Source organism: Chelmon rostratus, chromosome 21 (assembly GCF_017976325.1).
Source record: "Chelmon rostratus isolate fCheRos1 chromosome 21, fCheRos1.pri, whole genome shotgun sequence".
Taxonomy (NCBI): domain Eukaryota; kingdom Metazoa; phylum Chordata; class Actinopteri; order Chaetodontiformes; family Chaetodontidae; genus Chelmon; species Chelmon rostratus.
This window is the reverse complement of record NC_055678.1, coordinates 7,860,248-7,885,111: the sequence shown is the minus strand read 5'-3', so window position 1 is coordinate 7,885,111 and position 24,864 is coordinate 7,860,248. Positions and strand designations below refer to the sequence as shown.

The 24,864-nt window shown below is 42.2% G+C and overlaps 1 protein-coding gene across 1 annotated transcript in view; it reads right to left on the bottom strand.

Moving 5' to 3' along the window:
- LOC121624873 (carbohydrate sulfotransferase 15-like) overlaps positions 1-24,432 on the bottom strand; it is a 34,822-nt gene extending 10,390 nt beyond the window's left edge. Inside the window, exons 1-3 of the mRNA XM_041962823.1 lie at positions 24,157-24,432; positions 3,648-4,249; positions 1,293-1,632 (exon numbers count right to left, since the gene is read on the bottom strand). Of these exons, the coding sequence (XP_041818757.1) occupies positions 1,293-1,632; positions 3,648-4,088 (781 nt within the window). The 5' untranslated portion in view covers positions 4,089-4,249; positions 24,157-24,432. The remainder of the gene's footprint in view (positions 1-1,292; positions 1,633-3,647; positions 4,250-24,156) is intronic.
- Positions 24,433-24,864: the final 432 nt, after the last annotated feature.

Genomic DNA, 24,864 nt, shown 5'->3' with positions numbered 1-24,864 from the left:
AAACTCCATGACAACCAGCAGTGTAAGGCAGGATTGTGGCAGTAAGTTTCCTGTGTCTAAAGATTCTGAACTAAAACAAGCCGCTGATTGTGTGATAATGCGTGTGTCCACCAGCTCAATTGGCAAATATTCCCTAAAACTAGAGAGAATAACATCCTGAAATGTGCCTCTAAGACTTTGTAAAATATGCAACAGTTCCCTCATAAAATGAAATGATTTGCTTTCTAATTAAATAAATGTATGATTGCTCTGTTACTCTTTTAAATGAGAGTGTAAAATCTACGGTGTGCAACGACGGTGCAGCCCAAATGCTGTAAAATAAAGCAAGAACTAGGTGTTGAAGGAAGCAGAGTACGTGGTGGGGAGACACATTGTAAGGACAGAGTGCAGCAGTAACGTTTGCTAAACAAGTACAGGAAACAGTGCACCCACACATGTGGGTTCAAAGTGTGTAAGGAGGCTGTATTTTTCACATGTTCTTTTCAAGTGGTTTCAACCACAGAGACAAATCTATGTCACAGATGATGGTAGAGGTAGTCTAGAGCCTTCTCCGTATAGTCTTAGTTAAGCCGTTAATGAGCACAGTCACCGCATGGGCTCAATCGTCAGTGTATCAAGATGAAGAAGTCGGAGTGGTTAGAGGCTGCTGATGGTGTAAAAAGCACACAGAACTTAAATACACCAAGAGAGCTGTACATTTGGGACGAACTCTCAGGTAGAAAATAAACACTTTATATTCTCATGCACAGCACAAGATGGGTCTTGAATATTCATTTCCTGGTTAATTGCATTGGGAGATTGAACTGCGTGCTTCAGCGCTACTTAATTCATGTCACATTCAGGGCTAACATCCAGCTAGGTTTCACGTTTAAAAAAAAAAAACAGTTGCGGTTACATGTTTTGGTGTATGTAATGTAGACGCGTTTACAGTTTGACATAATGTGAAGTAGTCAGTCAGTATCCAAATGACTTTGCACCCAATTAACTACTGAAAGGGTTAGAAATTATGGAATTTAATTACCACAATCCACTCGTCTTAACAATAAGATGACAGTAAGAATACAGGAGATAAATTTAATTAAGCTCATGAAACAGACAGGCCTATCTTTAAGGCTGCGACCCCTTCAAACGCCTGTCAGTATACGCTTTTCTCAAGGCCCCTGAGGAATGGCGCTGCCAAAATGATATACTGTACAGAGTCACATTTCATACTTTTAATGCTCTCGGGCTCTCATTATTGTGCACCAGCCTGGAGGCCTCCACCATGGCAAATTATAGTTTTCTTTACTCACCGAACCTCTTGCGGGTCCACCAGTGTGGCTCTTTGAAAGTGGTGAACTTGACGTCAGGGTGCAGCCTAAGTCTGTCATACAGGTCCGTCGTGCCGCACTTTGGTTGCCCAATGATATAGAAATAAGGAAGGCACCGCATGCGGTAGAGTTTCCCGTCGCGGTGAAACAAGTGTTCTCGGAAAGTGTTCCTCAAGTGCTGAAACACCGTCCGGAAGCGCCTCGAGTAGCGTGCGTACAAGTTTGTCCTGTATGGGTCTGAAGTGATATTCCCAGTATATTCCTCATACCAGCAGGGGTTCTTGACACCATGCAGGAATTTGCGGGGGACAACAGAAAACATCTGTAAAAGCAAAGAAAGAAGGCTGCTTTAAGCTGCTAAATCACCGTGCTTCCCAAATATACAAATACATTTCAGACAGATCCCTCTGTAAACCCTTGAAATTATCATTGCTGAGGCTGCACAGTGAAGGATAAAATTCCGGTCATTTCACAGATACATTAAAGCAGGAAGTTTGTTTAAACAATTTGTATGCGGGCCACTGTTTTGGTAGGTGCAGGAAAACACCATGTTGTATGTCATCCAACTGCACATTCTCCACAAGTTTGTGCAGGAGGATACACTCTGTAGAGGAGAACACTTACAGTACATTGGTTTTGGATGCATAGACACATTGAAAGAAGTGAGTGCACACATGCATGCACATACAGTGCACCAGTACGTATTAAGAAATGTACATTAGATGAACAGTGTAGGAAGCGTGGCCATTTTTATACACAGTCCTCCAGGTTTTAGGAGACAAAAGTAAAGTTCACAGAAACTTTTATTATCTTGGATCAAATCCTTTTCCTTCAGTGAGTGTCTCAGCAGACACCCTCGGTGTCCTGATGCACTGCTCTAAAACCAAACACAGGTCCTTTACCGTTCATCTAGTATGAAAATAAATATGGTCTGTTTGTTTCATTTCATATCTTATTAGCTAGTGTTGGGCGATATTTTAAATTTTTCTAACTGGCCACTGTCAGCCCAGTAACTGGCAAGTGCCAATATATTTGCGCAGGTATGTGTCCCTGGTTTCAGCTGGGAGATGTGTGATATGTACATTAGTCTAACAAACAACAGCATATTCTCACAAAATGTCAAGAAAGGAAATATCCTTGTACCTATTTTCCTTACTATAAAGAAGAATACGACCCTACCCCTTCTGAATTCAAGTTTTCACCCAACTAAGACAGCTTAATTGTCTTGTTAACTGACTCACTTAATACAAACTCGACAGAAACAAAATGAAACTCACCAAAACCGTTGTGGTTAGTCTTTCTACTGTTCCATCACAAGCTCAAATTTGGTCAAAAAAAAAAACCCTTAGATATCAAAATATTGTGGTTGTGCACGCTATTTGTGCACACTATTTTCCCCGGCTGCCTCTCTCTGCCGTTGCTGGAGTCTTTTTGATACCGGGCTAGCTCGAGTCAACAGCTCTCGGTCTTTGGAGGACCATTAAATTAGCCAGACAAAATGAAGAAAATCATCCAAAACAAACAACCGGTGATCGACTCAGCCAATCGCTGATAGCTGATATATTCATCCAATTGCCCAACCCTACAATGTGCTGGACTCAAGTGAAAAAAATACAAAATAAAAGCATATGTGTCTTATTGCTATGTGGTTTTTGTGAAAGGCACATATTACCATGACTCACTCAGTCGCCTGTGAGACAAAGCTACTTTAAGGACAATTAATGCCGGATCCATCCACAGATGTGTTATTGATTGTCCCGCGGCCACAGTCTCCTATTCATTAGCTGGCTCAATAAGAAATTAGTTATGTTGCAAATAGCCCCGGCACAAGCCATTATCATTAGGATTAACAATTAATTGAACCAGGCTTTGAGGTGAGACGGACGCTACGAGAAAGCTACAGGGCCAGTTTGTTGGAAGACTGTGGAATGACTTTGAGCTTTAAATCCCCTCTGAAGAAAAAATTGGCAGAGACATATGCAATTATCTGGTGTGACATGAAGTGTTATACAAGGTTTTCAGAGCAGTTTTATCTCTTTATAAATTAAATTAGAAACTGCAACCAATGGGGAATTGCAAGAGCGTAGCCGTATTGAACCCTGTGTAGACCGCACGAATACTGATTTGAATCACCTTTTCCCTAAGCATTTAATTACACTTTAAGACACATCTGTGATTGTCAATTAAAAGAGAGATCAATATCATGGTGGGCCATGTTTGTTCATTAAAATAGAAAGATAATATTTACACTGTAAAATACAGAGGTGTTAATTTTGACAATCAACCTGATAACATATTAAATGACAAAATAGATATATATGTTTTGGCTGTACTCACATGTGGCTCGCTGTTAACCAGTGCCTTGAGCTCTGGGAGCTGCCGACTGCTGCGAAATTCAACCTTGGATGTGATGGACTTGACCACCAGTTTAATATGTGCATAGTCCTTGACTGAGGAGAGGTTGAAGGCAAAAGGTCCCGGGCTGACCAGGCTGCCGAAGTGATAGGGCGATGGGGTGAGGAGGAGGCCCTTCTTGTCTCCTGTCAGAATATATGAAGCCATGATGAGGAACATAACGGCCAAGCCAAACAGGAAGCTGTAGAGCCGGATCTTGCGGAAGCAGCCTAGGGTGCTCCAGCGCCTCGGCAGCTCCCGCTTCACCTCCAGGATTGCAAACAGGTTCATGGGCGTGTCGTCCACCTGCAGGAGCAAGGGCCTCTTGCGGTAGTCGTCCACTGCAGATCCCAGCAGGCTGTATTTGTAGTCCATCTGCGTCATGGTATCAACACCTGTGAGTCCCAGGTGCCACAGCTCAGACACAGGGAGGCGTTATGGAGCAGGAGCCAGACAGACACACGGTTTTGGGATGCGGAAAGGGTCGACAGTTGATATCCATGATGAGTTGTGGAGAACAGCCCACATCATCCACTGACATCTGCCTAGTAAGAGGAAAAAGAAAGAAATTTTGTCCTTATTCCAAAAATGACAATATTCCTACTAAGCTGTTTACATATTCTGCTAATATTCCTGTTTACATACTCTGATTAATAAACACAGTCTCTCTCTTTCATTCATTCAATTCCTTCTTGAAAGGTTGGCGTTGCGATATTTGTGTATATCCAAAAACCTGTTGATATCCAAGTCTTTCATAATGTTTAAAAGCAGGTGTGTTTCTCCTACCGGCCAGAAAACCAGACCGGGTGGCTTGGAAACACACAGAGCTAGCCGTATGTCTCAAACTGCCGTAAAAATCCTGACTGAAATGCCCATTCCGAATGTGGAGTATGTTGTTTACATTACCTGTTTACAATTTGGAATATTGTCATATTCGGAATAATAGTGGAATATTAGTGTGCATGTAAACCTAGTGATTGACTCACTATTTTCATGCCTGAGCTAATGGCGCACCTTCCAAAACCTCAGAAATATTTGAAATAACCTTTGTTACCATGCCACCTATGTTTTTCTCTGTAGCTCATTCTCTCTGTGTCACAATTACATCCTGTTCCAAAGGCTGACTTGCATTTGTGTATCTGCTTCAGTGTGGCACCAGGTTGCTGTCAAGGCCAGGCAGGCATGGTTGAAATTCTTTCCATTTTAGTTTCAATGTATATTTTATACCTCAAGAGAATGTCATCTCATTGCTTAGTCTCTCCCAACGACAAAATAATACTGCTTTGTGAAAGCAGTGAAATGATTAAATCTGCACTTGCAGCAATATAACCTCAGGCTGAACACAAGAAAAACAAATTGATAGAACAGAAACTGTGACAGAAATCGGTCTGCTCTGAATATTGACTACTTAGAAGTGCCAAGTCATTCTGTAAATGTCAGCTCACTTCAAAATGTCACAGTTTCTTGGAAAATCTGACATCATTTTGATTGTGACTAATTATTGAGCAAAGATCACGTTACACAGGGTTAAACAAATTTTGCTGACTTCCTCTTACACTTCCTGTTTTAATCAGAGAGCACAGCAACACCCTCGCAGTCCATCCTCCCATCCTCCCTGTGCATCAGAGTCACAATATGGAGGGAGCGATAAGGACGAGGGATGCATTCAGCCTAGAAACTATGAGGCTGCGTGTCAGACTCTCCTGGGGAGAGACACGAATATAAGAGATACCCGGCCTGGACCGGAGGAGGGATTATATTATCAGAAAATGGTATTCCTCACAGTGAAGTCACATGGATCAACAGTCGCCCACAGATAAAAGGAGGGCCAATGTCTAAAGGGTGAAAGAACTGGGGATCTTTAATGATAATGCTCCTGCAGCAGCAACGTCTAGTTTTATCCTTGAGGCTTTCTTTGTGTCTGGAGCTGAGCCAACACGATGGCAATGAATACAATGCAGCATAATGACAAAAAGCCAACAGAGCCGAGGGTCTGGGACACTTTTCACAAGATGAGTGGGATGTTCGGCAATATGGCTGAAGCCTAATGTTTTACACCTTCACACATGAAATTGCATGGATACAGCCACGAGTTTGACGTATGTTTATACCTGCGACCTGCTCCTGTTCACATACATCATAAGATAAGGGGCACTGGAAGTGAGTCATCGCTCCTCCTCACGGCTCCTGATATTGTCTGCCCCCCTTCACCACCACCACCACCGCCCATCGCCCACACCCTTTGTACGATTTCTATATTCGCGGAGCTTGCAGCAGAGCTGATAAGAGGACGGCTGGAGAGCACCTGCCTACCTGCTCAAGCAATGTCATTTACCCCCAGCTGGGCCCTCAGCATCACGCCACAGCAACAGCCTCTCCAGGAGACAGGAGAAAAAATAACGAGTCCCTTTCTGAAAAGAGACATTTCCAACCCTCAAGAAGTTTTCTGACTGCAACTTCAGTTGAAAAGAGAGCGGCGAAGAATAAAGGATTCACTGCGAGCAACTGAAAAACCACAGTCAGATATTAATATGTTTTCGCTTTTGGCCAGAAAATGAACCTATCTTTTGGAGAGAGATTTTTATCACCCCCCCCCCAAAAAAAAAAGAGTGAGAGAAATGGATTTTAAATTATGATAGCTACTTCAATTAAAGTTTGCCCACACATCACAGATGGTGTATCAGTGCTTGTCTTACATAATAGTTCACCAGAACAAGCAGTGTTCGTGGTGTAGTCTGTAATGGTGTGGGGTCCCATTTTAACAAATTCTCAAATTTTCTAAAGTGATGAAGGCTTCAAAAAGACTTTTAACAGAAATATAATTACTGCAGGTCAGATGCTCTCTTCAGATGTTCTCTCCATCAAAGAGATGGATGCTTTTCAGCACTGCGGTTGCAACAAGCCCACTGTTTGCTATTGATGAGCACATGTGCTCATCTGTAGTCGTCCTGCCATTAGCTCTTATTGACTGCCTGTGTCTGTCATTGAGGCTGAAGTCAGCGGGGTGCTTGTACTCAAGGTTATTTAAAACACAGGGAAGTAAGAAGAGGGCATGAGGGTTAAAGATGAGAGAGAGAGAAAGGTAAAAAGGGAGCAGAGATGAAGAGAAAGAGGAAAAAGGGACTGTGTCATTGACAAGAAAATGTCACTCTCAAGGGAACTTGCATCTAAATCAATCAGTCGGATAACTGTAGCAGTGGGCGACTGGCAGCTTGACAGATCTGTTCTATTCATAAAGCAAATACGTTGCTCCTGTCCATCAAACATGATGAAATGGCTTAACTCGAACAGCAATATGGCTTGAGGCCAGTGGACAAAGAGGACACGAGGTTGCATCATCTACCTTTTCAGCTGACAGACCTTCAAATAATAGTAAAAAGTGTGGATTTGAACATTTCCCCACAGTGGAAATGGATGTTTACCACATTTATGTCTGCATCCCCCACATGATTTTAGTGCCTCTGACCGCTGCCTGTAACAGAAAATGAGTACCTGTTCCTAATACTGTAAATACATTGCAAGTAAGTAAGCTGTAGATTATTATTGATGGTAAATTTTTATAATTTATAGCTCAGTAATAAGCATTAATAAGTCAAACGTTTGGGTTGCCAGGTTGTGAAATATCCCTTTATCTGGTGTATATCCTCCTCTTGCATGATGTGCTTTGACTTTGTACTTTTTATCGTTAGCTGCATCTTTTGTATCACTATTAGAGCCTCAATGTTATTTTTGTAGATATCTTTGATTTTTAAAAAGAAATGTAATTTGATATGTTAGTTAATATTCATTTTTGAAGAGGTTCATTTAAAATTGGTTATCGCCGTAATGTGCCCAAGATACAAACTTGTCAGTGTTCATTGTTGGTGTGGTCAATTTATTGCTCAGGCACAACAGTCTTAGTCATTTTACAATGTAAAATTTCTGCTGGACACTGTTTGGCCAATAAGATGTTAAATTTGCTAATGCTGGCCTTATTAATGACTAACCTGTTGAAAAGTGAGTGTTCTTATTACTAACTTGTTACTGATCTATAAAGCATCACCAAATGATTTACTGGTCATTAATGACATTATTTACAAATTCTAAACCCTTTATAAAGTATGCACCCACTTAGGGAGTCTGCAAGTCAAAAAGCACCAAGTGTCATCTGACTGAAAGGATCAAACCCATTAACCACACAGATAACTCAAATTCATAATGATTGTAATTAACTTCAAAGACACTGGCATCAGTGGTAATGGCCTGCATGCTGTGCTGATGGCTCCCTCCCTGTGTGGTGCAAATGGAATTGCCTCGGCCTTAATAACTCATCAGAGGGAGACCTCTTCATACTGTCTACCCTGTCATTCAGAGACAGATCAGTGAAACAGGCAATCAGGCAGATTTGTTTAAGGTCCGCCCTCTACTCCGCTTCTAGCTGTCCATCTCCGCTCTGGAAAAACCAACCAGTCTCAAACACTGGCAGCTAATTGCTCTTCTTTTGTGTACCTTTTCTTTTTCATTTTCTTTCTTTGTGTTTATCGCCGTCAATATGGGATGAATGATTACTTGTGTGAAAAGCTGCAGTGTAGATGGACAGATTATCTTTTGTTGTACTTTTTTAAAGCACCAATTGAAATTGATTGTTGATGACCACTATTAAGCCTTCTCCTATATCAAGTCAAATTCCAAACTCGTCATGTTACAGCTTTTCTCAACGTGCAGATTTGCTTTCTTTGGCACTGACTGTGAGAACAGAATAGTGACACAAACATTCGAGGCAAGACTTTACTTTCAGGGTAGCAATATTGTTCTATTCTTCCTATACTGTCCATGAGTTGTGGCCATACTCCATAGTGCTGTGCTCTCAGACAATAGGAATGACAAAAACACCCCACAGCCCTATAATCATTCATTCCTCAAACCACAGCGTCGAACGATCATTATACCTGGCTGGAGAAGCAGTCTGTGCAGTGGAGAGCACACTGTCCTGCTTCCTCAGCTCTCTGGTATTTCAAATGGTGGAAATTAATTGCATGGCCTGCTGATGGGGCCCTGAAATGCCCTTTTTGTTTTGATTCAAAGTAAACCGCCAGCTCTCTCTCTCAGACTACAGAGGACTCACTGCTGCATATCACAGATAATTGTTAAAATATCTTAGCCTCAGAGACCCCCACAGACCTGTGCTGCTGTCTTCATCTTCAACTGCTAGAGAAGATTAAAAGGCCTTGTTTCCATTGGGCATAACAACAAGCCGTTTGCAGTGGAACTCAAAGGTTTCCTGCTTGTTTTCTCATTGAAAAATGATGTAGGAAACTCTGAAAGTACAACTTGCCCCAGTATATTTGTCTGTCCTCCCAGGACCAGAAAAGGGAGGTCTACTTACATGTCAGAGTATCTTTTATTATTCATTGCTGTTTACATAGCATGACAGCTTAAACTTCACTTATCTGCAGGAGCAACAGGCAGATTAGAGGTTGTGTTGGAGACTGGGACGCAGTGGGAACGAGTCGATAAGCTCAAGCAAACCCAATTCATATTAGCACGAAGTGTCGATGAAAAATGGTTAAATCCTCAAACACAAGCTAATCACTATATAGCCAACAAATAATCACTTAAATCAGAGACGTGTGGATGATAGAGGAAATCATTGGACAAAAAGAGCAACCATATTCATAGCATATTCTCGATGCACGGTATGCATCACAAGCACAAAAGGCAGTATGAGGCGCAGAGTAGGTTATGTAATGCTGACTGACAAACAAGAGAACATAATGTAAACAAGTGATTATCCCTGATTCATTGTGCAGGTGTGTAAAATAATACACACACACTGACTGAAGCGTTTCTCCCTCCCAGTACAGACACAAACATGAAATTTTCCTATAGACTCAGTGTTATCTGTGACAGTAGTTTAAAAAAAACAGATTACCACAAGTGGAATGTGCACAGCATAAAAACAATAATTTGCTGGTAGCTGGCCGTCACAACCACAGAGCCAGAGAAAAGCGACAAAGTATGCAAGCTCTGTACTTTTCCTGTATCCAAGGTGTGCGGAAAATACAAAATATGATCAGAAAAATGAAGGATTGGACTGAAAATGCTGTGATGAAAACACTTGGGAGACCTTGAGAATAGAACGGCACATTCTGCCCATGGAGTCCTTGTGTGCAGCTACCCAGTGCTCTCGACCCCCTCTCTCAGACTGATTTCAGCCATCCACTGTCATGCCGAAGAAACAGTTCGTCATTCAGGAGCAGGCTTGTCCACAAAGCATTATGAAGCCATTTAGCCTTTAGCACTACTTACAGATCCTCCAAAGCAAAAAAAAAATGGAGAATGGAGTAAATGGCTAATGAATTCAGACTGTAAGCAGCATGTCTGTACTGCCTGCGGACCCCTGTTTACTGTTATGGCTTTTTCTACACAAACAGCTGATGAGCTGAGAGTAAAAGCCAATACTAGCTGAAGGGCTGTAAACATGCATTTAATCCATGTTCTCTACCAAGAAACCGTCTGCTCATCCTCGCTACTCTGACCTCTTGACATTTCCATGGAACGGGAAGTGGATTTTGGTTGAAGTCCACCAAAAACACAGGAAGCACTGTCGGGCAAGAGCACGTCAGAGCTAGTGAGAAGGAAGAACAAATGATGTGTCAGCACTGTGTCAGCTGAAGAAAAATGTTTTTCCACCAGGCCACTCACAATAATTAAAGTTCAGCATGAGGCCACAGCAAGGGTGGCACAGCCATGAGTGTCACCTTGCAATTGGGTGAAGAGGGATGGTGATAAATAGCTGCTGATGACACTGACACTGTCTCCTCCACTATTAAGGCTATTTTAATTTGTCAGGGGGAACTTAAAGGGACACAAGCTCTCTCCATAAACTGTGGATAGGTGTCATATTTACATATTACTATATTTACATATTTTTGGCAAAAATCCCCTCATTGTGTATTTGTTCATTTTTTTTAGAGCAGATTTCTTCAACTGATAAAATTGTAATTCTTAAGATTTCAGTCCTGGCCGATTTGGCGACACCCCTGCGGTTAAATCCCACAGCAAACACTCCTTGAGCAGCTATTTTGTCAGAAATTCAACAGAAGAGCAGCTGGAGTATCTGTTTACAGTGAAACCAAACAAACCCACATTGTTGTACGAAATAAGTCAGTCCAAAATGATTGCAGCAGCGACCTGACTTCATGCTGCACATGTTGCAGATAGTTTCACACAGAACACACTAAGTTGTAGCTGTAGCTGCTGCTTGTTCAATTTATGCCCTTTCAAAAATGAAAAAAATCATTGCTTTGTAGACACATTCTTGATGAACGTTCAAGGCTCTGCGCTAAATGCAGTTACAAATAAATATATATATATATATATAAATTGAGTAACTTAACACAGATGGCGAACAGTAAATACGTGCATGCCTAGTTTTCTGTGAAGGTATATATACGATATTTCATTTGATCTGCTATCAAAAAACGGCAAAAATGACCATTGTCTTCTTTGGTAGACGCAATTTTGATGAATGGTGTTGGTCGATGCAAAACTCATTGACAAACATGTTGCATTACCTGTGACTACTTCACAATAAAAGACAGCTTGTGTCTTGAAAGTTAAATTTTCTTAATTCGAAGCTGCAGCAGTCGGGAATATTCAGTTTGCCTTATCGATAACGTAATACAACATTTTTTCCAGGAATGTTGCCACAGACACCCAGTTCGTAACAGGGGGAGTATGCTGTTTTATATTGTCCACCATAGTAACAATATAATTTTAACATCATGCTGTGATAATGACAGTATTTCTACTTGTTGATACAATTACGTCACACCATTACACACAGCAACAACAATTTCAATTTTGTTTATATAGCACCAACTCACAATAGAAGTTGTCTCAGGACACTTTCCATTCAGAGCTGGTACAGACCAAACTCTTTATGTGCAGAGACCAAACAATTACCTCATGAACAACCACCACAGTGCCGAGGAAAAAACTTCCTTTTAACAGGCAGGAACCTCAAGCAGAACCAGGCTCACGTTGCCTCGATCGGCATGGCTGAAAGCGAAAGAAACATTCCTACCGGCTCCACGGTGGAGGATTTGGCTTCCAAAAAGGGGGATGAGAAGAATTGCAAGAAAACTGTGACAGCAAAAGGTGCAATGCAGCAAACTTATTTCACCACCTCAAGCAGAAGCAGCCAATACAAGTGTGAGCGGAACCAAAAATGCAAGAGCTCAACGGCTCTTTTGAGTTGTACTTCGTGACTGATGATATTGGAAACAACGTCACTGTCGCAGAAATACCCTGAAATATTATAATATTATTGTAGAACCATGCAGACCACCCCTAGTGTATGGTAGTCCTCTTGCGAAGAGGGCAGTTAAAAAAGATGCTTCAAGCGATAGAACATGAAGAGGAAAATGAAAAAAATCACAAATGAGCAGCTGATTATGCACGAGGGTCCCTCAGGACACACAGAAAATGGTTTACCTCTGGTATGTTAATATTAAAACCTGATTTTCACTCCAAATTTGGCGTATTGATTTTCTTTTTATCCCATTTTATTATGAATACATGATGACAATGAAAATGATGACCCTTAACTATGGCGTATCTATTTAAATAAATGAAATCAATTGGTAAAAGCATAATTTGGGGGAGTAAATGAAGCGAGAACCACAGCGAGCTACTGATGCATGAAATTAATCCTTACAATAGCTTGGGAGTACAAGAGAAACATCTGGAAATGGGATTGAATCAGTCTGCATCTTGACAGTGTACCACAAAGCCCACTGATAATAGAGCGAGCAGGAGCCCTTTGACCTTTCAAATATGTCACTTCCTTCTTCACCCCCCCCCCCCCCCACCCCCCCCCCCCCCCCCACCCCCCCGAGGGGCTACAGCCCAATTTAATCATGTAAATCACAAGCATGTAACACAAGCAAAAAAGAGAAGATCAGTATTAAGTGGATTCATTCGTCATATTACCCCAGGGAGAACTCATCCGTCACATTCCCCCAGATCACACACACTGTTGACCGAAGATCAGAATCTAATCTCCAGGAAGTCAGGCAGCAGGCCCCCCAGGAGACCAGAGGACCTGACCGTGACCCCGCCGAAGAGCCGACGGGTCAAATTATCAACACAGCCTTTGGACACTTTCACTGCTGTGGAGGGTGGTGAGAAACGTGGCCTCTGCCCTGGATTCATAACTGCTGCTCAGCTGGGATCTCACGCGGAGTCCCAGTTCAGCACTTTCTGCCGTCTTATCTTTTATTCATTATTTTAATTTCACTGGCAGCCTCCCACAGCCAGCGCTGCTTCTGAGGTGGATAAGTGCTTATGATGGTGTAATTAAAAAAAGTGCAGAAAAACAATGGCTGCCATTTAAATGGCTGATTGCGGTAATGGATTTGTTGTGAATAACATGGGGTGCTCTGGTCTCTACACAGAACACATACAATGAGGCTCCAATGGGAATGAAACGATAATTCGGAGACAAGAGTAGAGGTGAAAGGTCATGTGTCTTATCTGGGATGGGAGCCTACTTTACATCAAATTATGAATAAATGATGGTAATTTTATTTGAAGAGCTGCATCTTTAACACAATAAACAATCAAGGATGTCTTGTGTGAATGAAAAGGAGCTTCAAGTTTGAGGGGCATATGCAAAACAGTGCTGTGTTCGCACAGCAGCTTCCCATGAATAATTTATCAGGATGAACTTACATGTGATGTGTCTGTAACTTATTATCTAACTTTAGAAAATTTATACCCCGATGAATTCAAGTAATTCTGGAGACGTCCTCGTGTGTATTTCCATATTTTTCCTGCTGCTGTTGGAGGGATTTTTATAAAAGATCTTTCTAACAGCGATCTTCCAGTCACTTAAATTCAGTGTCTCCGTTTAATCTCTTGCCTCGCTTCCTGTCACTGGTCAGATGTTTTTGTCTCTTGGTGCTGATCATATTCTTTGTTTGTGAAATATTAATCTGTCTTGCAGACAGTTTTTGAGATGTAGGTTGAAATGAAAGACATAGGAGAGACCGAGTTAAAGCATTCTGACTGACAGGGGAAACAGGGAAAAAGCAATATGAAGGAGAAGTCGTGAAATATCACATCGATTCATGGACCCTCAGAGCTGTGTAGGAGGACTAGATGTTTTTGGGATTTGTGAAATATGTGCCAATTGGTTTCTCATCCCCTTAAGGTCCATCTCTCATGTTTTAAATCGCAAATAATGTGGGTGGCAACTGGAGCCTGTAACGTTTACCACCATTAGCAACTCGGCAGCAGAACTGTAAGGTGGATAAACAGTGAGGCTTCCCACCAACAGAACAACTAAAAATTGAAAGTGTCAATCTTGGGATTACATTAATACCTTTTTAACCGATAAGAAAAAAAAATAAGAGAGAAACAGCCATACTGGAGACAACAGCAAAACAACTGCAGATGGCAGAATTTGGCCTTTTAATCTGACCTCCTTCTTCCGACGTCCACCTTTTCATTTGTTCAACACTCGACCGACGCCTGCTCCCGCTCACCTCCTCGCGCTCTTTATGAGAGCTGACAGGCAGGCGCTCTACATGTGGACCAAAGTTCAATCTACTGTTAATCTTCCTTTTTCACAAGAAGCAGACAGACCTGGCGAAAAGCAGTTGGTAATTAATCCAATGGGAATGTTTACTGTTTCCAGTAGAATGCCTCCGAGCCCACAGTGCAGCATAAATGGCTCCGATTAAAACTGGCTCTCAGAACATTTAGGGGGAAACCGTAACACTTGTATAAAAAAGAAGAAAAAATGTTGTGGTTAGGACTTTCAAGACTATATTTATATTTAAAACAATATTGCTGTTTTAGGGTATGTTTCCTCCCACATGTTATTGCCCATTGACACCCTTGATCTCTGTTGGGACACATCTGTAAACACTTGTTGTGCTCTGGAAATCACGCCGCATTTAAAGTCGGTAAACCGCTACTAAAATGCGCCTTTATGGCACATCTGTACAATATATAAATACAGTACGTGTTTTGGTAAACACTCAATGGGACTTTTTCGGGAGCCAATTAAGTTAAGAAATTCAAGACGGAGATCTAAGAGCTCAGAATGTGTGCCCCCGAACGGAAGGCGTTAACAGCGAGCAGACACGTTCGAGAGGCCAAAAACATGTTGCAAGCATGTATGACTGACTGCAAGTCATTTGGACAGCTTGAGGACGAAGAATCTGTAAAATGTCATCTTGTTAAGACGATGACTTAAATAAAAAGGCAGTGTACTTGCGACCTGCCGTCTCTCGTTGTATCCACTTTCTCCAAAGAATGATTATTCTGTCTCACAGTGTTTGAATTTTAATTCTTTTCATGCTTTGCATTAATGTACACATGTTCACCGTTATCTAGTTGCTCATAAGCATGCATATTTGTAGCATGTTGGCTCTTTATTAGACATTATAAAACACTTATTAAAGCCATATTCTGGTGGTTAGGATTATTAAGGGTTATGTTTAGGTTATTAAGATCATAATTCACATGCAACAACTTCGTTATTTACTAAAAAGCAGTAATTAGGAGGTTATTGAGGAAAAACTTGGTTAATGGTCTAGTGGTTGCAGAATACGGTCATGCAGAATAAGGCATAAATAAGTGCTCTATAATGACTAATCAAGAGCAGATATGCCACTAATGTGTATGCTACCACCGTTCAACGCAGTAAGAAATGGTTGAAAATCTGACCCTTGCTCTTAAAAGGTTTTGCAACACATAGAGGAACGAGGAATAGATTGATCAAATGAAGGAAGTGAAATTCGTCTTAAGTACAGCCAGGAGGTTTTCATCTGACAGTGCTGACATTATTTTCGATGGTGACTTATTTTACTGTGGCTCCAGCTCGGGGGCTTCAATTTAATCATGACTTAATTGTTTTACATTTGTCCCACTTAAGCCTAATTAGCAAAGACTTTATAGCTCGCTAGCAGTCAACGGTGTGATTATATAAAAATTCCCAAATTACATGTCACTGCTACACGTAATTCTTTAGGTTAACACGATGGCTGTGTGATGAATTTGTAATGTGTAAAGGTGTTGCTAGTCTTTCATTTATCACCACAGAATGAAAGGGACACTTGGGATGTTTTGTGCTGCCTATAATTCATTGTTCTCAGTAGAGACATTTTTTGAAACCTCCAGTAGTTGCCCAACAGACAGAAGCTGATGATTATAATGATGATGATGATGATTGTACCCTGGACTCATATATGAGCCGAAATCACTGCGGACTGGACGGCCTAGTGAGGAACCTAAGAGGAGCTCATTTGTTAAATCAAACGAGGCTTGGGAGAAACTTTCTTTCCAGGCGAGCACTTCCTCTGCTGTTTCTCAACTTCCATCCAATGAGCCTCTTCGCTAATCAGAGTCTGATTGACTAAAGTTGGAGGAAAAAATCGAGTATCTCCAAATAAACAAACCGCCGTCTTTGTCAAATCCTGCAGTTGCGAGGACTCCAGGAGTAACTCAGCGCAATCTGCGAAATTCAGCTTCTCGCCGCAGACGCAACTCGGATGCGGTTGACGCCCAGCGAGGCGACATCTCCGCTCAGTGAACCGTGAAAAGTCAGCCAAGTTATTAAAGACTACGGCTTTCCATCTGTGACTGTGTGCGATGATGAGGAGAAGCACCACGGGTGATGTGTTGTTTTCCGAGCGGCTTCCTCTTTCGTCTTTAATTCCCTCATTTCTCGAGGTTCTCCAGGAGACATGTAGTAATCCTCTGCTAGCATTTCACACCTAGTTAACAGTCAGAGTTTCATCTCTAACTGTGCTGAGCCCCCTTCCAGATCGGGATATATATGCACGGACTGAGTGTTAGCCTATGACTGCCAAGAAAACGTGTGAATTAACAAAACATAGGCTATTGCTGAGCCGGCTGGCTTTCTGCTCTGCCGCTCGGGAGCGGGCCTGATGCAAACAGTTTTAGGAGGCTACTCGAGGGTATCCCAGCGGATCCATAATATTAACTTGGACTGTGGATTTTCGACTTATAAAATGCTGTGCTTTATCTTCTCCTTGCTACATTATGCATGTGACTCCACAATAATGAAGGCTTGGACAAATTCTCAAGGCTTAACAGACAGGCAGGCAGGTTAATTCTCCAAATTAAGGGTGAGCATAAAGAGGTCTCTTTTTAATATGGAGGATTAATTGCATGGTATCTTAATTTCTAAGGGTTGCCAATATGTTCCACCTCTCTCACAGAAGGATCACTTGCACTGTAATTTGAGAGTGAGGTTTAGCATAAATCAGAATAATACATCTATCCTGTTCAGTATGCTCTGGAAGTAGATTGAAGCAAAAAAAAAAAAAAAAAGCTGTTTAATCACAACTCTACCTGCTTGGCCACATCCTGATAAATGGAGGGAGGGGGAGAGCTGTTCTAACTACAACAGCACATCCATCTTGCAACGTGTAAAAATTTCTTCGGTTCGCCAAAGGTTCACACTGGCAGCGGCTGCCTGCAAAGATATGAAACTCCAGCTCCAAATTAACTTGGCAGGGATAATCCCACAAAATGATAGCTGCAGCGATGAAAATAACATTTGTACAAATTCCTTATGACCCGGGCCAGGTCGTAGTGTGTCTCTTCGCTGCCAAAAATCCTTGAAAAATGCGCAGGCCTGCAGGTGCGTCTGACGCTTCTGCTGGACATTTCGAGGCCGCCTGGTAAACGGAACTCGATGTTGAACTTTGAACTCAAACAGACGTGCAGCGAGGTGGCAAGTGCATGCCAGGTTTTTTTGTTTACTAGTCTGAGCTAGTAAAAGCGTCGCCCCTCGCTTTGGTCAAATGAGCCCCGGGGCTGTTGCTGCTGCCTGCCCTCACAATCGCCACCTAAACAGCACCATCAGCTACATTACTAGACACTGCATTTGTAGACGAGATGCAGTAAACAGGAATTGGGGGAAGAAAAACCCACAATGCAGTGAAAAATGGCGGCGGTATTGAAAGGTTTCACAGTTGCTCATTTAAAAGGAGTCGCCAGGGGTAATTGGAAAATGAACACACCTCTCCCCGGTGCTGCACATTGTTGAGGTCCCTGCAGGTCTGTGCTGAGCCCATTAGAGTGACATCTGGAAGACAGATACTGTCTACACACACACACACACACAACCACTAATACTGGGTCTTTCTGCTAACCTAAGGGATTCCATGGCAATACATGAAAGCATCCATGACCCAGTGGCTGCCTAAATATAGATTTTAAAACTCATGTGTGTAAAAACAGAATCATGAATATTTGTTTTCTCAATTTTGTGTCTCGCTGGAACTGTGTCAGTGTTGAATTAAAAAGTACAAGAAAAGTGTGAACATTGGATGAGTTCAGAAATTTAGATGCACAAGATGCAGTTTGGTTTTTTATGATTTGAACTTAATTCAGGAGAGCTCTGGTGCATAATGAACAGCTTATTTGCTTTTTCTCTTATTTTTCTTTCTTTCTTGCCCTCATTTACCAACATGTCTGCATAGCTAAACGATAAATGTAATCGATGTATGTAATTTGCGACGAAGTCGAATAATTTATGCGTTTTCTGACCTGCCACCAACTGAAGCTGCTTTGTTAAGGTTAGGGAAAGATCATGGTTGAAAGAAACCAATGTTGACTTTTGGTAGGAGACTTGGTGCAAACTACACTTTGTACACCTAACTGTCTGTCCCAATCTCCTCCCTGAGTGTGAGTCTTGCAACAGAAAACACCCTTTGAGCATGTGTGGACATCCAAATCAGTCTTAAGTTGGGGTTTTCAAAGTCTCCACTCCCTAACACCTGCTATCTACAGATAGAATATGGATTTTATCCCTCTTATTATTATTATGATTATTATTATTATTGTCTTCAGTTTGAATTGACAACTACTGTTCAATGTTCACAGCTGTGGGCTACAACTTGAGCCCACTTTTTTGCCTATATTTGTGGGATACCATTAAAAAATATGCTGAATTAGCTATTAGCCAGCCATCGCTGCATTACTCTGATACTGTAGAAAACCTGATGATTCTCAGGCAGATTCTGGAGCATCGTTTTTCTATGATTTCTAAGTCAACTTCAGGACGTTAATTTGTGAGCTACAACTCCAAGAAGGAGTACGAATTTTGACGCAATTTGCAGCTATTTTTAAATTGCCTTCATCACTTTTTCACGTCACTCAGCTAGAAATTGCCTTAGCCTTAGCTATACATTATTACACTATTTTAATACTCGGAATGGAGAGATAAAACCAGTGATGTATTTAGTAAACAGGGATTTTTACATAATTGTAAGCACACAATTTTCTCTGCATAGGTAATATTAGCCCCACACCACACAGCGCCATAAATCAAACTACTAGCTGCTGCAAGGGGGGTTGTTCTCATTTGCCAAACTCCATCTATACAGCACAACTGGGTACAGATGGCGAGGGAAATAAAGGCCAGTTTAGTTTCCCATGCGTCATTAATACAAGCAATGACCCCAGCTTGGCAGCGGCACACAGCAACTGTGGGATGCCAGATTTACCTTCTTACTCAGCACCTCAGAGTCCCAGCACGATGTCCACGCTACACAGTGGCTAACATTATTACCAAAAAGTGTCCTACAGATATGTAGCTGACAAAACACGTGAAAAGTCTTTTTTAAAACGTGTTGGTTTTGATGTGTGAGCTGTTGTTTTCATGTGTTGTCACATCATGTGTTGCCATTATTGCTTCATATACAGCATGAAAAAGTGCTTTTTCCAAATGGGATCATTTTTTCACTTGACAGTACATGTAGCATGTAGAGTTCAGACCTTCCAGACTGTGACCAGACCAGACCACAACTGGCAAAAAAATGATGCATGCAAGATGCCGCCACGCTTCCCCTTGTTTACTAGAGCCAATAACATTTGAGAAAAAACCTCCATGCAAGTCATTCAAGAGATAAAGCAGATTAATGTCTGTCAGCATGTTAGCTTAATCACTGGAAGACCATCAATCACAATGACAAACAGCCTCGGACCGCTGCTTCAGACAGACAGCATCTTCTGGAGTGGTTGCTCCTCCACGGCCACATAAATCCTGTCCGGTGATCCACTGCTCTCATCAGGAATACATAACATAACTTCATTGGAGGATCCATCCATCACTGGGATCCTGCATGCACCAACATTTTCAAAGTCCGACTCCTGCACTCGAGCGCAGCTGGAAAGCAGCCGTATACTGTCTCCAGTACAGATCATTCAGTCTAAAACTGGAGCCTGCTGTCACTTAGATGCAAGCTCACTAAAACAGCAGTCTGCCTATGAAACATTTATGCAACAAAGGGTTACTGGCGACAGGCGTGAAGCTTAAGATGGCATCTTTAAGAGCTGACATGTTTTGATGGGCTGCTGAATGGCCTAGCACTTTAACTTTTAAATAGACACACTGAACAAAACGGCATCTGACGATTGGTTTGTTTATGTTGATGCAAAAACTCTATCTGCATACTGATGAGATAGATGTACATATAATCCACTATGACAGTATCAGGATGTGCAGTTTGTTAACCATTAATACTAAACATCCAAAATAAGGGCAGCAAACAACTATTATTTTCATTATGGATTAGTGTGTCAGTTGATTTTTTTTCTAATAATCGTTTAGTCTCTAAAGAATAATGTTCATCACAATTTCCTAAAGCCCAAGGTGACTTCTTCAAGTTGCTTATTTTGTCCAACCAACTGTCTGAAATGCCAAAATAGTCAATTTATATTAGAAAAGCAGCAAATCCTCACATTAGACAAGCTGGAACCAACCAGTGTACTGCCTTTTTGGTTGATAAATGACTTACTAATAGTTATAAAAAATGTTGTCATTCAATTTCCTGTTGATTATCTGACAAATCGTTTAAGCACTAACCAATAACCTCAAAGTGTACTGAAGGACTACGGAGACTATCTGAGCCAGTGAGATCAGTTTTCAAAGCATTCCCAAACACCAGTTGCGAGGATACATTACAGAATGACTAAATAGCATCATGTACAATTTATGAAGGTATACGTTTTAGAACCCAAATGTGGTGTGTAAGAAGGTGAAAATCACCAGAAAAGGCCAATTCTGACCTATGGCATGGTGATGTTGCCTGCATACATGTGGGTTGAGGGTCCATATGGACAGTCTGTGTGCCCTCTGCCCCAGAGGAGGCGAGCTGCACACAGCGGCCCCTGATGCACACTTGACACTAAGCGTCCTGCAGCAGTGCCTGAAATAAAAGACCCTTAAAAGAGAGGTCAAATGCTTCATTTGAGAAACACAGAGTCCTGCTTCAGGCTCTCAGGCTGAAAACGGAGATGTATCCCAAAGAAGGGAGGCGGGCCGTGTCAGAGTTATCAGAGCAGGGCCAGAATGTGTGAGTCATTGGGAAAATGAAGGAACGCAGGGTATCTGAAGGGCCGGTCAGAGCTTTTGGACGAGAGACTGGGGCTCTGGGACAGTTGGTTGCCCTGCCTGGTGCAAAATGTCCCAGACAAGCATGTGCTCTCACAAAAGACAAAGTGGAGCAAAAAGGGAAGCTGGCAGCAAGTCAGGCCAAGCAGCACAATTATCATTGCCTCTGATTTTGCAGATAATTTTGATGAATCATAACAGCCGTAGTCTTGACAAACTATGAATCTCTTTCCAAATACTAATTTCCTAAGATTTATGGATGGCAGTAAAGACGACATTCTCCTTTTTAAAAAATTAAACCTGCGTGAATTAACAAAAGCACCACTGTGTTAACTCTGTGTGACATCAAATGCACGATGGCAGAATAATTCACATGAAAATCTTCATTTGGACCCAATTGTCTGGGCTAATAAAAGCTGCTCCGCTGCACACAATTCACTGTGAGTGTTGTGCAAGTTACACAAAGAAAATCCTGTAACAACATGGGAACAAATGTTGAGAAAAAAAAAAACTGCTTTGAAGGAACACTTGTTTCATCTTGTGACTCATGCTAATCCAGTCTGTGGTTCTATTCTTCCAAACATGAGGATATGTTTTATCACTGTCAGCGTCTAATGACCTTAAATCCATGAATCTGAAAAGGGTAACAGTCCTGTGTGTGTGTTCGCTGCCAAATTCTCCCCAGTTTCCATGATGAAGTGGCCTTAAAAAGGCCGTTTAAATTGAGTTCCCTCAGATTCCCTCTGCCATTTCAATCTGACTCTCTTCCCTGGAGAAATCACCAAAGTTTTCAACAACAAAGGCATTCCCTCTTTGTCCGTATTGCCATAATTAAGAGTCTACAGCTGGTCTATTAATGAAAGAAGTATAATCACTGGAATCTTTAATGAAAACCAGTGAAAATTCTTCCTAAAAGCACCACTTCCTGCTGTGATCGCATTTACATGTAATCAAAGTCTGGTTGAAATACCCTAACATCTTGCTTTTTCATAATTGATAAGTTATGGCATAAATATTGTTCAATCATAGTTCTGTCTCTGCGCACAAAGCCCTGCTTCACATGCAGATTAGACAACATGTGGCAGCGCGATTCATTGTTTATTTACTTTAAGTTCTTTTTAAATGAATACTTCATCAACCCGCCAGAAAAAGCCAAGTTAACTCTGCATCTAAATCAACAATGATCAGCCAGAAATATTATAGCCCAACTTATCCCGGACAGAGTAATTCATCAAAGTGCTTCAGTCGCGCCGTGGAAATCTGTGGATGGAGATGATGAAATGAGCTCCAGAAAAACAGAGTACCTGCTGGAGGCCACGCGCTACACCCTGTCGTGGCATTTAAATCATTCTAATCATCCATCGCGCTTCGCTGTATAATGATATAGTGCGGGGCGAAGGAGAATCTCCACCACATATACTACACCTACATCTTCCCACACAGACTGTGCGTCAACCTGTCAGCACATTGCCACACACTCCTGACATGGCATGCACACATGCACAGAGTGTGTATGTCTACATTGCACATGCACTACTGTGAAATATGTGTTTTGAAGTGGGCTGCAATGAATTATTATTTCGTTGTTTTTGGATGCCTATCTCAAGTTCCCACAGCCTCTTCAGAGTGCTTTTTTTGTCCAGTTTCCTGTCCAAAACCCCAAAAATATCCTGAGAAAACCAGCAAATCCTCATATTTAAGAAGCTGAAACAAACGATTCGGACATTTAAATTGTTGATCAACTTCCTGTCTTCTGACTAATCGATTAAACTGCTCCAGCACTAGTGCTCTTCACAACACATTTTCGTGCCACTCGCCTGCTGTCTCCCTGATTTTAGCCCTCTGTTTGAAACTCTCGTGGCTGGCGTGCTGGCAAGCAGCTACCATGTGCTTAATTGAAAGCTCAAGTACAGTAATTAAAACCCCTTTTGTTGCTCTGCACATTAACTTATTCAGCTTGAAAGCAATGAGGGGGAGAGGGAGGCTGTTGAAGTGATGCGATGCACCCTGAAGGGCATGTCTTAATCATTAACCAAAACTTATCAGCCCTCACATTAATCCATATTGCAACAGGCTACTGTAGAGGTTTGACTTGAGATGCGTTCAAACGCAGCTAAGAAAAAAGAGAGCCCTGATCTGTCGGTTATTATGTTGTGGTGTGAACTGCTGGAAGCTTATTTAACAGACACTTTGATTGCTCCTCAGATGCTGAAGACGCTGGTCTTCATAACATCTAATGATCTGAATCGGAACTATAAGGTGTGTCTGTCTGTGTGTGTGTGTAACCAGGCAGATTTTTATTTTTTATTTTTTTTAAATCTCCGTTACGCATGATCCATGTGGCCATCATCCCCAGTCAGTCCCGTGCTGTCCTCGCAGCAGTCTCTGGTCTGTCGGGTGTCTCAGGTGCAGGACAAAGAGAAGAGAGGACCACTCCGTCCCTCCGGAGGCTTCCCCTGCTCTCATTGGTCAGCAGGAAATCCTTTTGTTTTGGCTCTCACGGGTGAGGAGCGTAACGACGCATCACATGAATGACGGCCGCACGACCACAAAGAGAAATGTAACGTATGTTGATTCTCGGTAGTTTAGACTAAAAGGAAGCAGCTGTAGAACTGATGGCGACGTGATTGGGTTTTTTCCGATAGTCGCTATTGATTGTTGATAACCTCTCCGATGCTCTTCCGCTACACGCTGCTAAACTCTACAAGCGGCGGCTCTCTCTGCCTCTTAAAACCGAAGAAAACCGAGTCAACTCCGGAGTTAGATTAGCGCACATAGCGACCCATTCATTATCCGGGCGCCTCTGCGCTGAAAGGAGCCCGTTATATTGGCGATGTCTCCGGTTTTATACAGGGCGCACACAGTCAAATCAACCCCCCCTACAAAAAAACTTTTCCATTTCAGCTGCCGCCCGCCTCAAACACGGTCCGAAAAAGCGAGGGCACGAACTTCAGAGACACACAGGCGAGAAAAGAGGACGCACACGACTAAACAGCGCGGAGAAATAGCCCAGAGTGGAATAAAACCTACCATGAGTTTCTTCTTGGAGCCTGTGGTGCTCACACGACCACCCGGATCAAACAACTTCTCCCCGCCGGCTCGTGTATTCCCATCCCCGCCGCCGCTCGCGGGATTAGTGGCATTTGTAAGTCCGCGTAATGATGTCTTTGATTTTGTTCCTGCGCCGCTGCCGGTCACATGCGAACAAGTTGCGGACTCTCTGCGCCGTGACAGCCTCTCTTTCTCCTCCGCTCCTCTCTCAAAGCTCCTCGGTATGAACGGTGGGAGTCAGACTCTCTCTCTCCCCTTCCCTCTCTCTCTGTCTCTCTCTCTCTGTCTCTCTCTCTCTCTCAGTAATGGGGGGGGTGGTGTTCAGGGTGAGGGGTGACTGGGCGCAAAAGGGGAGGGAGCAGGGTCCCTTCAGAAGAAGAGCTATAAGCTCTACACAAACAGGAAATAGCTCTACTAGAATTTAATGGGAGTAAACATCATAAAATGCATATTAAATATATCATATATTCTCTCTCTTACCCTAATATGATATACAGTCATGCACATAGTTTTATAGCTTTTATTTGCCTATAAAACTCTTCAGATTTCTGACTCCACCCCAATACAATTGAGGTAAATGGAATTTCATTTGTGGCGCTCACAGTAGGACTATTCAACGATTACATTAACAAAATTCAAGTTGGGGGCGCCTTGTGGTTGAGGCAACAGAGCCAGCGTACCCAGCTG